The sequence below is a fragment of the Oncorhynchus gorbuscha genome, linkage group LG03 (assembly GCF_021184085.1).
Source record: "Oncorhynchus gorbuscha isolate QuinsamMale2020 ecotype Even-year linkage group LG03, OgorEven_v1.0, whole genome shotgun sequence".
In the NCBI taxonomy this organism is placed as follows: domain Eukaryota; kingdom Metazoa; phylum Chordata; class Actinopteri; order Salmoniformes; family Salmonidae; genus Oncorhynchus; species Oncorhynchus gorbuscha.
The window spans coordinates 24,407,355-24,422,373 of NC_060175.1; the positions used below are offsets into that span (position 1 = coordinate 24,407,355).

The 15,019-nt window shown below is 46.9% G+C and overlaps 1 protein-coding gene across 1 annotated transcript in view; it reads right to left on the reverse strand.

Annotated features, from left to right (window-relative positions):
* The window catches only part of LOC124029055 (phosphatidylinositol 4-phosphate 3-kinase C2 domain-containing subunit beta-like), a 138,236-nt gene that overhangs the window by 19,188 nt on the left and 104,029 nt on the right, over window positions 1–15,019 (reverse strand). The window contains 2 exon segments of the mRNA XM_046340911.1: window positions 3,679–3,787; window positions 3,863–4,033. Coding sequence (XP_046196867.1) covers window positions 3,679–3,787; window positions 3,863–4,033 — 280 coding nt within the window.

Consider the following 15,019-nt stretch of genomic DNA (forward strand, 5'->3'; position numbering starts at 1 on the left):
GTAGTAATAATATTGACTGTTATAAAGCAGCTGGACAAGGTAATGTGTGTATGGAGAGTAATAATATTGACTGTTATAAAGCAACTGGACAAGGTAATGTGTGTATGGAGAGTAATAATATTGACTGTTATAAAGCAACTGGACAAGGTAATGTGTGTATGGAGAGTAATAATATTGACTGTTATAAAGCAACTGGACAAGGTAATGTGTGTATGGAGAGTAATAATATTGACTGTTATAAAGCAACTGGACAAGGTAATGTGTGTATGGAGAGTAATAATATTGACTGTTATAAAGCAACTGGACAAGGTGTATGGGATAAATGGAAGGGGGGATTTGGGGAGAGGAGAGGAACAGAATGAATTGAGGAATTAACAAGGAAAGTAGGAGGGGGGAAATAACATGAAGGGGGGATTTGGGGAGAGGAGAGGAACAGAATGAAGTGAGGAATTAACAAGGTTAGTAGGAGGGGAAAAATAACATGAAAAGCTAAGAGAGAAGAAATGTAAAGTCATGGCAGGCCACTGAGGGAAAGCCTTTAGGAAGGGAGGCCGAGAGGAATATAACCAAAACTAGGTCAGATAGAAAATAAATTCTTATGTATCATCCAGTCAGTTTGTTTTGGCAATGAAATGTTTGACGGTGTGCAGAAGAAAATGTGTGTGAGAGAGAGAGGGGGTTACATTTGTAATTAATGAGTCACAGATGTATGCCAGGCCCCAGATGTGTCCTATGCAATGTTGAGGCAGTGTGTGTGTTTGTGAGTGAGTGAGTGAGTGAGTGAGTGAGTGAGTGAGTGAGTGAGTGAGTGAGTGAGTGAGTGAGTGAGTGAGTGAGTGAGTGAGTGAGTGAGTGAGAGAGAGAGTGAGAGAGTGAGCGAGTGAGCGAGTGAGCGAGAGAGTGATTCAGATTAATGAGGGACAGATGTATGCCAGGCCCCAGATGTGTTTTATGCGATGCTGGGGGAGTGTGTGAGTGAGTGAGTGAGTGAGTGAGTGAGTGAGTGAGTGAGTGAGTGAGTGAGTGAGTGAGTGAGTGAGTGAGTGAGTGAGAGAGAGAGAGAGAGAGAGAGAGAGAGAGAGAGAGATTCAGATTAATGAGTGACAGATATATGCCAGGCCCCAGATGTGTCTTATGCGATGCTGGGGGAGTGTGTGTGAGAGTGAGTGAGTGAGTGAGTGAGTGAGTGAGTGAGTGAGTGAGTGAGTGAGTGAGTGAGTGAGTGTGAGTGAGTGAGAGAGAGAGAGAGAGAGAGAGAGAGAGAGAGAGAGAGAGAGAGAGAGAGAGAGAGAGAGAGAGAGAGAGAGAGAGAGAGAGAGAGAGAGAGAGAGATTCAGATTAATGAGTGACAGATGTATACCAGGCCCCAGATGTGTCTTATGCGATGCTGGGGGAGTGTGTGTGAGAGTGAGTGAGAGAGAGAGAGAGATTCAGATTAATGAGTGACAGATGTATGCCAGGCCCCAGATGTGTCTTATGCGATGCTGGGGGAGTGTGTGTGTGTGAGAGTGAGTGAGAGAGAGAGAGAGATTCAGATTAATGAGTGACAGATGTATGCCAGGCCCCAGATGTGTCTTATGCGATGCTGGGGGAGTGTGTGTGAGAGTGAGTGAGTGAGTGGTGGTGAGTGAGTGAGAGAGAGAGTGAGAGAGTGAGAGAGAGAGAGAGAGAGAGAGAGAGAGAGAGAGAGAGAGAGAGAGAGAGAGAGATTCAGATTAATGAGTGACAGATGTATACCAGGCCCCAGATGTGTCTTATGCGATGCTGGGGGAGTGTGTGTGAGAGTGAGTGAGAGAGAGAGAGAGATTCAGATTAATGAGTGACAGATGTATGCCAGGCCCCAGATGTGTCTTATGCGATGCTGGGGGAGTGTGTGTGTGTGTGAGTGAGTGAGAGAGAGAGAGATTCAGATTAATGAGTGACAGATGTATGCCAGGCCCCAGATGTGTCTTATGCGATGCTGGGGGAGTGAGTGAGAGTGAGAGAGAGAGAGAGAGAGAGAGAGAGAGAGAGAGAGAGAGAGAGAGAGAGAGAGAGAGAGAGAGAGAGAGAGAGAGAGAGAGATTCAGATTAATGAGTGACAGATGTATGCCAGGCCCCAGATGTGTCTTGTGCGATGCTGGGGGAGTGTGAGTGTGTGAGAGTGAGTGAGAGAGAGAGATTCAGATTAATGAGTGACAGATGTATGCCAGGCCCCAGATGTGTCTTGTGCGATGCTGGGGGAGTGTGTGTGTGTGTGTGTGTGTGTGAGAGTGAGTGAGAGAGAGAGATTCAGATTAATGAGTGACAGATGTATGCCAGGCCCCAGATGTGTCTTGTGCGATGCTGGGGGAGTGTGAGTGTGTAAGCATATGTTGTTCTGCCATCAGTGATGAAGTATGAAGCCTCAAATGATGTCGCCACGTTAACGAGGAGACCGACTGCAATAGAACACACACACAGATCCCATTTTAACGCAGCCCACAGCACTGAGACAAAGAGCAACTGGGAACCAGCGCCACGGGCCAGCTGGCACTGCTACACACTGGGCTGGCACTGCATGAGGGACTGGCTTTACAATACAATACAATACTGCTGAGAAGAAACCCTGTGTCTACGTGCGCGAGAGAGAGAATGAGTGAGTGAGAGCGAGGAGGACGTGTGTGTCAGAAGGAAGGGCAGACAGACAGCAGGACACTCTAATATCCAGGGTGAGTTTTGTGGACAGAGCAGATCCAACTGACCTACTTTCAGGTCCCTTCTGCAGATAGCAGTTGTAGTGTGTGTACTACATGCATGACTACCAATGTGTGTGAGAGTCCCTCTGCCTATGCTTTAACATGTGTGGAGAGTATTCTGGTCATACAGACAGACCGAGCACTTTGGAAGTCCAAACCCCCATCTGCGCCACCGCTCTAAAACGGGTCTAAAGACAGACAACGTTCATGTTAGACACGGAGGCAGGAAACCTACTGTACCTGTAGCCTGTGAATAAGCCTTTTATAGGCTGTTCTTTTAACCAGGAGCAACGGTGTATGTTTATTGAAACAGGCCAGTCTGGAGAGGAAAGAGGGCGGAGAGAGTGAGGAAGAGGGAGGGTCGGAGAGGAAAGAGGGCGGAGAGAGTGAGGAAGAGGGAGGGCGGAGAGGAAAGAGGGCGGAGAGAGTGAGGAAGAGGGAGGGTCGGAGAGGAAAGAGGGCGGAGAGAGTGAGGAAGAGGGAGGGCGGAGAGGAAAGAGGGCGGAGAGAGTGAGGAAGAGGGAGGGCGGAGAGGAAAGAGGGCGGAGAGAGTGAGGAAGAGGGAGGGCGGAGAGGAAAGAGGGCGGAGAGAGTGAGGAAGAGGGAGGGCGGAGAGGAAAGAGGGCGGAGAGAGTGAGGAAGAGGGAGGGCGGAGAGGAAAGGAAGGAAAGCTGTAACAGATGGATATAGAGAAAAAGAGAGAGAGTGAAAAAGGAGGACACTAGATAATAGGGAACTACACCTTGAAAAATAAATAGAGGGAAATAAGAGAACGAGAGGAAGGAAAAGAAGGGGGAAAAAGTGTGTGCGTGCGCACATATGCCATGTGTGTGTGTGTGTGTGTGTGTGTGTGTGTGTGTGTGTGTGTGTGTGTGTGTGTGTGTGTGTGTGTGTGTGTGTGTGTGTGTGTGTGTGTGTGTGTGTGTGTGTGTGTGTGTGTGTGTGTGACTAGGTCAGTTACCTGCAGGATGACGCTGTCAGGCTGGCTGAAGTTGGGGAAGCTGGAGCGAGCGTTACTTCCTGGGGTGGAAGGCCACAGACCCAGTAGCTTCCTCCCACATGTCAGGATGCTGAGGGAGAGGGTGATGGTCATAATCTCAGACACACACACCCACCCACCCACCCTCCTGTGGACTAATACTCACTGTCTGAAGTTGAAGAGGGGCATGGTGACCCAGCCCAGGGATTCGATGCTGCGGCGCTGCTTACTACCCTTCTCTTCCACTCCTCCAGGGGGTGGCAGAGCACTGGCATACAGAGTCACTGTCAGCTGGGTCTCCCTTGGCAACTGGTTGATCTGCACTGGGAAACACACCCTGCGGGGTGGAGGGAGGGAGGGAGGGAAATGCAATGACAGAGGAGGATATAGAGAAGGATTGAAGGGGAAGAGAGGAATAGAGAAGGACAGAAAGCGTGGGGGGTTGAGAGAGTGGGAGAGATTCAGTTGTAGTTGAATTGTGAAATGCAGTAGCTATAATATAAATACACATTTTCTTAGAAGAGAGTAGTCTGGGAGTGTCACTGTAACTGCTACTGAACAGCAGAGTAACGCTATAGAGCTAGTAAACGATCCCTCACTGTAACTGAACAGCAGAGTAACGTTATAGAGCTAGTAAACGATCCCTCCCTGTAACTGAACAGCAGAGTAACGTTATAGAGCTAGTAAACGATCCCTCCCTGTAACTGAACAGCAGAGTAACGTTATAGAGCTAGTAAACGATCCCTCACTGTAACTGAACAGCAGAGTAACGTTATAGAGCTAGTAAACAATCCCTCCCTGTAACTGAAGAGCAGAGTAACATCATAGAGCTAGTAAACAATCCCTCACTGTAACTGAACAGCAGAGTAACGTTATAGAGCTAGTAAACGATCCCTCACTGTAACTGAAGAGCAGAGTAACATCATAGAGCTAGTAAACAATCCCTCACTGTAACTGAACAGCAGAGTAACGTATAGAGCTAGTAAACGATCCCTCACTGTAACTGAACAGCAGAGTAACGTTATAGAGCTAGTAAACAATCCCTCACTGTAACTGAACAGCAGAGTAACGTTATAGAGCTAGTAAATGATCCCTCACTGTAACTGAAGAGCAGAGTAACGTTATAGAGCTAGTAAACGATCCCTCACTGTAACTGAACAGCAGAGTAACGTCATAGAGCTAGTAAACGATCCCTCACTGAAACTGAACAGCAGAGTAACGTTATAGAGCTAGTAAACAATCCCTCACTGTAACTGAACAGGAGAGTAACGTTATAGAGCTAGTAAACGATCCCTCACTGTAACTGAAGAGCAGAGTAACGTTATAGAGCTAGTAAACGATCCTTCACTGTAACTGAACAGCAGAGTAACGTTATAGAGCTAGTAAACGATCCCTCACTGTAACTGAAGAGCAGAGTAACGTTATAGAGCTAGTAAACGATCCCTCACTGTAACTGAACAGCAGAGTAACGTTATAGAGCTAGTAAACGATCCCTCACTGTAACTGAAGAGCAGAGTAACATCATAGAGCTAGTAAACGATCCCTCACTGTAACTGAAGAGCAGAGTAACATCATAGAGCTAGTAAACGAGCCCTCACTGTAACTGAAGAGCAGAGTAACGTTATAGAGCTAGTAAACGATCCCTCACTGTAACTGAAGAGCAGAGTAACGTTATAGAGCTAGTAAACGATCCCTCCCTGTAACTGAACAGCAGAGTAACGTTATAGAGCTAGTAAACGATCCCTCACTGTAACTGAACAGCAGAGTAACATCATAGAGCTAGTAAACGATCCCTCACTGTAACTGAACAGCAGAGTAACGTTATAGAGCTAGTAAACGATCCCTCACTGTAACTGAACAGCAGAGTAACGTTATAGAGCTAGTAAACAAGCCCTCACTGTAACTGAACAGCAGAGTAACGTTATAGAGCTAGTAAACGAGCCCTCACTGTAACTGAAGAGCAGAGTAACATCATAGAGCTAGTAAACGAGCCCTCACTGTAACTAAACAGCAGAGTAACATCATAGAGCTAGTAAACGATCCCTCACTGTAACTGAAGAGCAGAGTAACATCATAGAGCTAGTAAACGAGCCCTCCATTTATATTAAGCCCTCTGTCATCCACATGGGACCTGTGTGCTTTCAACACGTCCACCACATGAAAGGGAATAACACATTAAGGACTCTGTTGGAATCCTAAAACTTCAAAAACTTGTTAGCATGAAAGAAGTTAGCATCGAGTCAACTAAAAATAGTAGTGTGATGAACAAACATCATTGGTTCTGAGCTAAACCCCACTGGTGGACCTGCTAGCATGCTTCGCTAACTAAGACAACATGTTCAGTTATGGGGCCTGTTTGTACACTATGGGCGGGAGTCCCGGAATAGATACTTGAAGAACAATAGAGAACAAAAAAGGAATGGCTCACCCCCCAACTTGTGCCATGTCATTTTTTTTAACCTTCATTTAACTAGGCAAGTCAGTTAAGAACAAATTCTTATTTACAATGACGGGCTACCCTGGTCAAACCCTAACGACGCTGGGCCAATTGTGCACCACAGTATGGGACTCCCAATCACAGCCGGTTGTGATACAGCCTGGAATCAAACCAGGGTCTGTAGTGACGTGTCTAGCACTGAGATGCAGTGCCTTAGACCGCTGTGCCACTTGGAAGCCCAGAGGACACATGAGGTCATGAGGACACATGGACCACCTATTGAGATGTGCCTTTTGTTAAAGAAATTAGGTGATAAATGAGGTGAAAAGGAGAACGGTGTAGGACTTTAAGATGAGTCGTCCAGCAAAAAAGACAAAAATGTACATTGAAGACTTACACACAACCAACAAACCATGAACAGTTTGAGGAAGGCTACCTTACAAGGCTGTAGCCTGCTGCACTCCCTGTCCAAACTCCAACTCCAGCCATAATGAAACATGACCTATTTGGTATTTGTGCCAGGCCTATTTGTGTTTATTCCATCTCAAGAAGCTTCAACAAGCTGGACACTGTCAAGCAGTCTTCTCGGTAAGTGTTGTTTTAGGGTCAAGGTTTTGCAAAATTGTTGTCACATCTGAAGGAACCATTAGGCAGGTCTACACGGGTTGCCAAAACATGTTTCTCTACAACACTTTATAAATCCACCCGGATACCGGAGGACTAAAAGTATTATTACAATAGAGGCAAAAATAATATTGCAACAATAAAATAACCCCAGGGGACCAGGAGGTACAGAGATCAGAAAATAGATATGCATACATAGCACCCACAAATAACAACCCACTGTAAACACTTCCATCTGCTTCAATAAGAACCCACATGTCCTCCCACACAAACACACCCACACATAAACACACCCACATGTCCTCCCACACATAAACACACCCACATGTCCTCCCACACATAAACACACCCACACATAAACACAGCCACATGTCCTCCCACACATAAACACAGCCACATGTCCTCCCACACATAAACACACCCACATGTCCTCCCACACATAAACACACCCACACATAAACACAGCCACATGTCCTCCCACACATAAACACAGCCACATGTCCTCTCACACATAAACACAGCCACATGTCCTCTCACACATAAACACAGCCACATGTCCTCCCACACATAAACACAGCCACATGTCCTCCCACACATAAACACAGCCACATGTCCTCCCACACATAAACACAGCCACATGTCCTCCCACACATAAACACAGCCACATGTCCTCCCACACATAAACACAGCCACATGTCCTCCCACACATAAACACAGCCACATGTCCTCCCACACATAAACACAGCCACATGTCCTCCCACACATAAACACAGCCACATGTCCTCCCACACATAAACACACCCACATGTCCTCCCACACATAAACACACCCACATGTCCTCCCACACATAAACACACCCACATGTCCTCTCACACATAAACACACCCACATGTCCTCCCACACATAAACACAGCCACATGTCCTCCCACACATAAACACAGCCACATGTCCTCTCACACATAAACACAGCCACATGTCCTCTCACACATAAACACAGCCACATGGCCTCCCACACATAAACACACCCACACATAAACACAGCCACATGTCCTCTCACACATAAACACAGCCACATGTCCTCTCACACATAAACACACCCACATGTCCTCCCACACATAAACACAGCCACATGTCCTCTCACACATAAACACAGCCACATGTCCTCTCACACATAAACACACCCACACATAAACACACCCACATGTCCTCCCACACATTAACACACCCACATGTCCTCTCACACATAAACACACCCACATGTCCTCCCACACATAAACACACCCACATGTCCTCCCACACATAAACACACCCACATGTCCTCCCACACATAAACACACCCACACATAAACACACCCACATGTCCTCCCACACATAAACACAGCCACATGTCCTCTCACACATAAACACAGCCACATGCCCTCTCACACATAAACACAGCCAGATGTCCTCTCACACATAAACACAGCCACATGTCCTCTCACACAGAAACACAGCCACATGTCCTCTCACACATAAACACAGCCACATGTCCTATCACACATAAACACAGCCACATGTCCTCTCACACATAAACACAGCCACATGTCCTCTCACACATAAACACACCCACATGTCCTCCCACACATAAACACAGCCACATGTCCTCTCACACATAAACACACCCACACATAAACACACCCACATGTCCTCCCACACATAAACACACCCACACATAAACACACCCACATGTCCTCTCACACATAAACACACCCACATGTCCTCCCACACATAAACACACCCACATGTCCTCCCACACATAAACACACCCACACATAAACACACCCACACATAAACACATCCACATGTCCTCCCACACATAAACACAGCCACATGTCCTCTCACACATAAACACAGCCACATGTCCTCTCACACATAAACACACCCACATGTCCTCCCACACATAAACACAGCCACATGTCCTCTCACACATAAACACAGCCACATGTCCTCTCACACATAAACACAGCCACATGTCCTCTCACACATAAACACACCCACATGTCCTCTCACACATAAACACAGCCACATGTCCTCCCCCACATAAACACACACACATGTCCTCAAACACATAAACACAGCCACATGTCCTCCCACACATAAACACAGCCACATGTCCTCTCACACATAAACACAGCCACATGTCACATAAACACAGCCACATGTCCCCACACATAAACACACACATGCCACATGTCCTCAAACACATAAACACAGCCACATGTCCTCTCACACATAAACACAGCCACATGTCCTCTAAACACAGCCACATTAACACACCCACACATAAACACAGCCACATGTCCTCCCACACATAAACACAGCCACATGTCATGTCCTCTCACACATAAACACAGCCACATGTCCTCAAACACATAAACACAGCCACATGTCCTCACATGTCCTCCCACACATAAACACACCCACATGTCTTCCCACACATAAACACAGCCACATGTCCTCCCACACATAAAAAGCCACATGTCCTCCCACACATAAACACAGCCACATGTCCTCTCACACATAAACACACCCACATGTCCTCCCACACATAAACACACCCACACCCACACATAAACACAGCCACATGTCCTCCCACACATAAACACAGCCACATGTCCTCTCACACATAAACAACACACACATAAACACAGCCACATGTCCTCTCACACATAAACACACCCACATGTCCTCCCACACATAAACACAGCCACATGTCCTCTCACACATAAACACACCCACACATAAACACACCCACATGTCCTCCCACACATAAACACACCCACACATAAACACACCCACATGTCCTCCCACACATAAACACAGCCACATGTCCTCTCACACATAAACACAGCCACATGTCCTCTCACACATAAACACACCCACATGTCCTCCCACACATAAACACAGCCACATGTCCTCAAACACATAAACACAGCCACATGTCCTCTCACACATAAACACAGCCACATGTACTCTCACACATAAACACACCCACACATAAACACAGCCACATGTCCTCCCACACATAAACACAGCCACATGTCCTCTCACACATAAACACAGCCACATGTCCTCATCACACATAAACACAGCCACATGTCCTCCCACACATAAACACAGCCACATGTCCTCCCACACATAAACACAGCCACATGCCCATGTCCTCCCACACATAAACACAGCCACATGTCCTCCCACACATAAACACAGCCACATGTCCTCCCACACATAAACACAGCCACATGTCCTCCCACACATAAACACAGCCACATGTCCTCCCACACATAAAACACATGTCCTCCCACACATAAACACAGCCACATGTCCTCCCACACATAAACACAGCCACATGTCCTCCCACACATAAACACACCCACATGTCCTCCCACACATAAACATAAACACAGCCACATGTCCTCCCACACATAAACACACCCACATGTCCTCCCACACATAAACACACCCACATGTCCTCCCACACATAAACACAGCCACATGTCCTCCCACACATAAACACAGCCACCACACATAAACACAGCCACATGTCCTCTCACACATAAACACAGCCACATGTCCTCTCACACATAAACACAGCCACATGTCCTCCCACACATAAACACAACACACACACATAAACACAGCCACATGTCCTCTCACACATAAACACAGCCACATGTCCTCTCACACATAAACACACCCACATGTCCTCCCACACATAAACACAGCCACATGTCCTCTCACACATAAACACAGCCACATGTCCTCTCACACATAAACACACCCACACATAAACACACCCACATGTCCTCCCACACATAAACACACCCACATGTCCTCTCACACATAAACACACCCACATGTCCTCCCACACATAAACATAAACACAGCCACATGTCCTCCCACACATAAACACACCCACATGTCCTCCCACACATAAACACACCACATGTCCTCTCACACATAAACACACACATAAACACACCCACATGTCCTCCCACACATAAACACAGCCACATGTCCTCTCACACATAAACACAGCCACATGCCCTCCTCACACATAAACACAGCCACATGTCCTCTCACACATAAACACAGCCACATGTCCTCTCACACAGAAACACAGCCACATGTCCTCTCACACATAAACACAGCCACATGTCCTATCACACATAAACACAGCCACATGTCCTCTCACACATAAACACAGCCACATGTCCTCTCACACATAAAAACACATGTCCTCCCACACATAAACACAGCCACATGTCCTCCCACACATAAACACAGCCACATGTCCTCATAAACACACCCACATGTCCTAAACACACCCACACATAAACACACCCACATGTCCTCCCACACATAAACACACCCACACATAAACACACCCACATGTCCTCTCACACATAAACACACCCACATGTCCTCCCACACATAAAACACCCACATGTCCTCCCACACATAAACACACCCACACATAAAACACACCCACACATAAACACATCCACATGTCCTCCCACACATAAACACAGCCACATGTCCTCTCACACATAAACACAGCCACATGTCCTCTCACACATAAACACACCCACATGTCCTCCCACACATAAACACAGCCACATGTCCTCTCACACATAAACACAGCCACATGTCCTCTCACACATAAACACAGCCACATGTCCTCTCACACATAAACACAGCCACATGTCCTCTCACACATAAACACAGCCACATGTCCTCCCCCACATAAACACAGCCACATGTCCTCACACACATAAACACAGCCACATGTCCTCCCACACATAAACACAGCCACATGTCCTCTCACACATAAACACAGCCACATGTCCTCTCACACATAAACACACCCACACATAAACACACCCACATGTCCTCCCACACATAAACACACCCACATGTCCTCTCACACATAAACACACCCACATGTCCTCCCACACATAAACACACCCACATGTCCTCCCACACATAAACACACCCACATGTCCTCCCACACATAAACACACCCACACATAAACACACCCACACATAAACACACCCACATGTCCTCCCACACATAAACACAGCCACATGTCCTCTCACACATAAACACAGCCACATGTCCTCTCACACATAAACACAGCCACATAAATGTCCTGTCACACATAAACACAGCCACATGTCCTCTCACACAGAAACACAGCCACATGTCCTCTCACACATAAACACAGCCACATGTCCTATCACACATAAACACAGCCACATGTCCTCTCACACATAAACACACCCACATGTCCTCCCACACATAAACACAGCCACATGTCCTCTCACACATAAACACACCCACACATAAACACACCCACATGTCCTCCCACACATAAACACACCCACACATAAACACACCCACATGTCCTCTCACACATAAACACACCCACATGTCCTCCCACACATAAACACACCCACATGTCCTCCCACACATAAACACACCCACACATAAACACACCCACACATAAACACATCCACATGTCCTCCCACACATAAACACAGCCACATGTCCTCTCACACATAAACACAGCCACATGTCCTCTCACACATAAACACACCCACATGTCCTCCCACACATAAACACAGCCACATGTCCTCTCACACATAAACACAGCCACATGTCCTCTCACACATAAACACAGCCACATGTCCTCTCACACATAAACACACCCACATGTCCTCTCACACATAAACACAGCCACATGTCCTCCCACACATAAACACAGCCACATGTCCTCAAACACATAAACACAGCCACTGTCCTCCATGTCACTCCCACACATAAACACAGCCACATGTCCTCTCACACATAAACACAGCCACATGTCCTCCCACACATAAACACAGCCACATGTCCTCAAACACATAAACACAGCCACATGTCCTCTCACACATAAACACAGCCACATGTACTCTCACACATTAACACACCCACACATAAACACACCCACATGTCCTCCCACACATAAACACAGCCACATGTCCTCTCACACATAAACACAGCCACATGTCCTCAAACACATAAACACAGCCACATGTCCTCAAACACATAAACACACCCACATGTCCTCCCACACATAAACACAGCCACATGTCCTCCCACACATAAACACAGCCACATGTCCTCTCACACATAAACACACCCACATGTCCTCACATAAACACACACATAAAACACACATGTCCTCCCACACATAAACACACCCACATGTCCTCCCACACATAAACACAGCCACATGTCCTCTCACACATAAACACAGCCACATGTCCTCTCACACATAAACACACCCACATGTCCTCCCACACATAAACACAGCCACATGTCCTCCCACACATAAACACAGCCACATGTCCTCCCACACATAAACACACCCACATGTCCTCCCACACATAAACACACCCACATGTCCTCCCACACATAAACACAGCCACATGTCCTCTCACACAGAAACACAGCCACATGTCCTCTCACACATAAACACAGCCACATGTCCTATCACACATAAACACAGCCACATGTCCTCTCACACATAAACACAGCCACATGTCCTCTCACACATAAACACACCCACATGTCCTCCCACACATAAACACAGCCACATGTCCTCTCACACATAAACACACCCACACATAAACACACCCACATGTCCTCCCACACATAAACACACCCACACATAAACACACCCACATGTCCTCTCACACATAAACACACCCACATGTCCTCCCACACATAAACACACCCACATGTCCTCCCACACATAAACACACCCACACATAAACACACCCACACATAAACACATCCACATGTCCTCCCACACATAAACACAGCCACATGTCCTCTCACACATAAACACAGCCACATGTCCTCTCACACATAAACACACCCACATGTCCTCCCACACATAAACACAGCCACATGTCCTCTCACACATAAACACAGCCACATGTCCTCTCACACATAAACACAGCCACATGTCCTCTCACACATAAACACACCCACATGTCCTCTCACACATAAACACAGCCACATGTCCTCCCCCACATAAACACAGCCACATGTCCTCAAACACATAAACACAGCCACATGTCCTCCCACACATAAACACAGCCACATGTCCTCTCACACATAAACACAGCCACATGTCCTCCCACACATAAACACAGCCACATGTCCTCAAACACATAAACACAGCCACATGTCCTCTCACACATAAACACAGCCACATGTACTCTCACACATTAACACACCCACACATAAACACACCCACATGTCCTCCCACACATAAACACAGCCACATGTCCTCTCACACATAAACACAGCCACATGTCCTCAAACACATAAACACAGCCACATGTCCTCAAACACATAAACACACCCACATGTCCTCCCCCACATAAACACAGCCACATGTCCTCCCACACATAAACACAGCCACATGTCCTCTCACACATAAACACACCCACATGTCCTCCCACACATAAACACAGCCACATGTCCTCTCACACATAAACACAGCCACATGTCCTCTCACACATAAACACCCCCACATGTCCTCCCACACATAAACACAGCCACATGTCCTCCCACACATAAACACAGCCACATGTCCTCCCACACATAAACACACCCACATGTCCTCCCACACATAAACACACCCACATGTCCTCCCACACATAAACACAGCCACATGTCCTCTCACACATAAACACAGCCACATGTCCTCTCACACATAAACACACCCACACATAAACACACCCACACACAAACACACCCACATGTCCTCCCACACATAAACACAGCCACATGTCCTCTCACACATAAACACAGCCACATGTCCTCTCACACATAAACACAGCCACATGTCCTCAAACACATAAACACACCCACATGTCCTCCCCCACATAAACACAGCCACATGTCCTCAAACACATAAACACAGCCACATGTCCTTAAACACATAAACACAGCCACATGTCCTCCCACACATAAACACAGCCACATGTCCTCAAACACATAAACACAGCCACATGTCCTCCCACACATAAACACAGCCACATGTCCTCCCACACATAAACACATCCACATGTCCTCCCACACATAAACACACCCACATGTCCTCCCACACATAAACACAGCCACATGTCCTCCCACACAAACACACCCACACATAAACACACCCA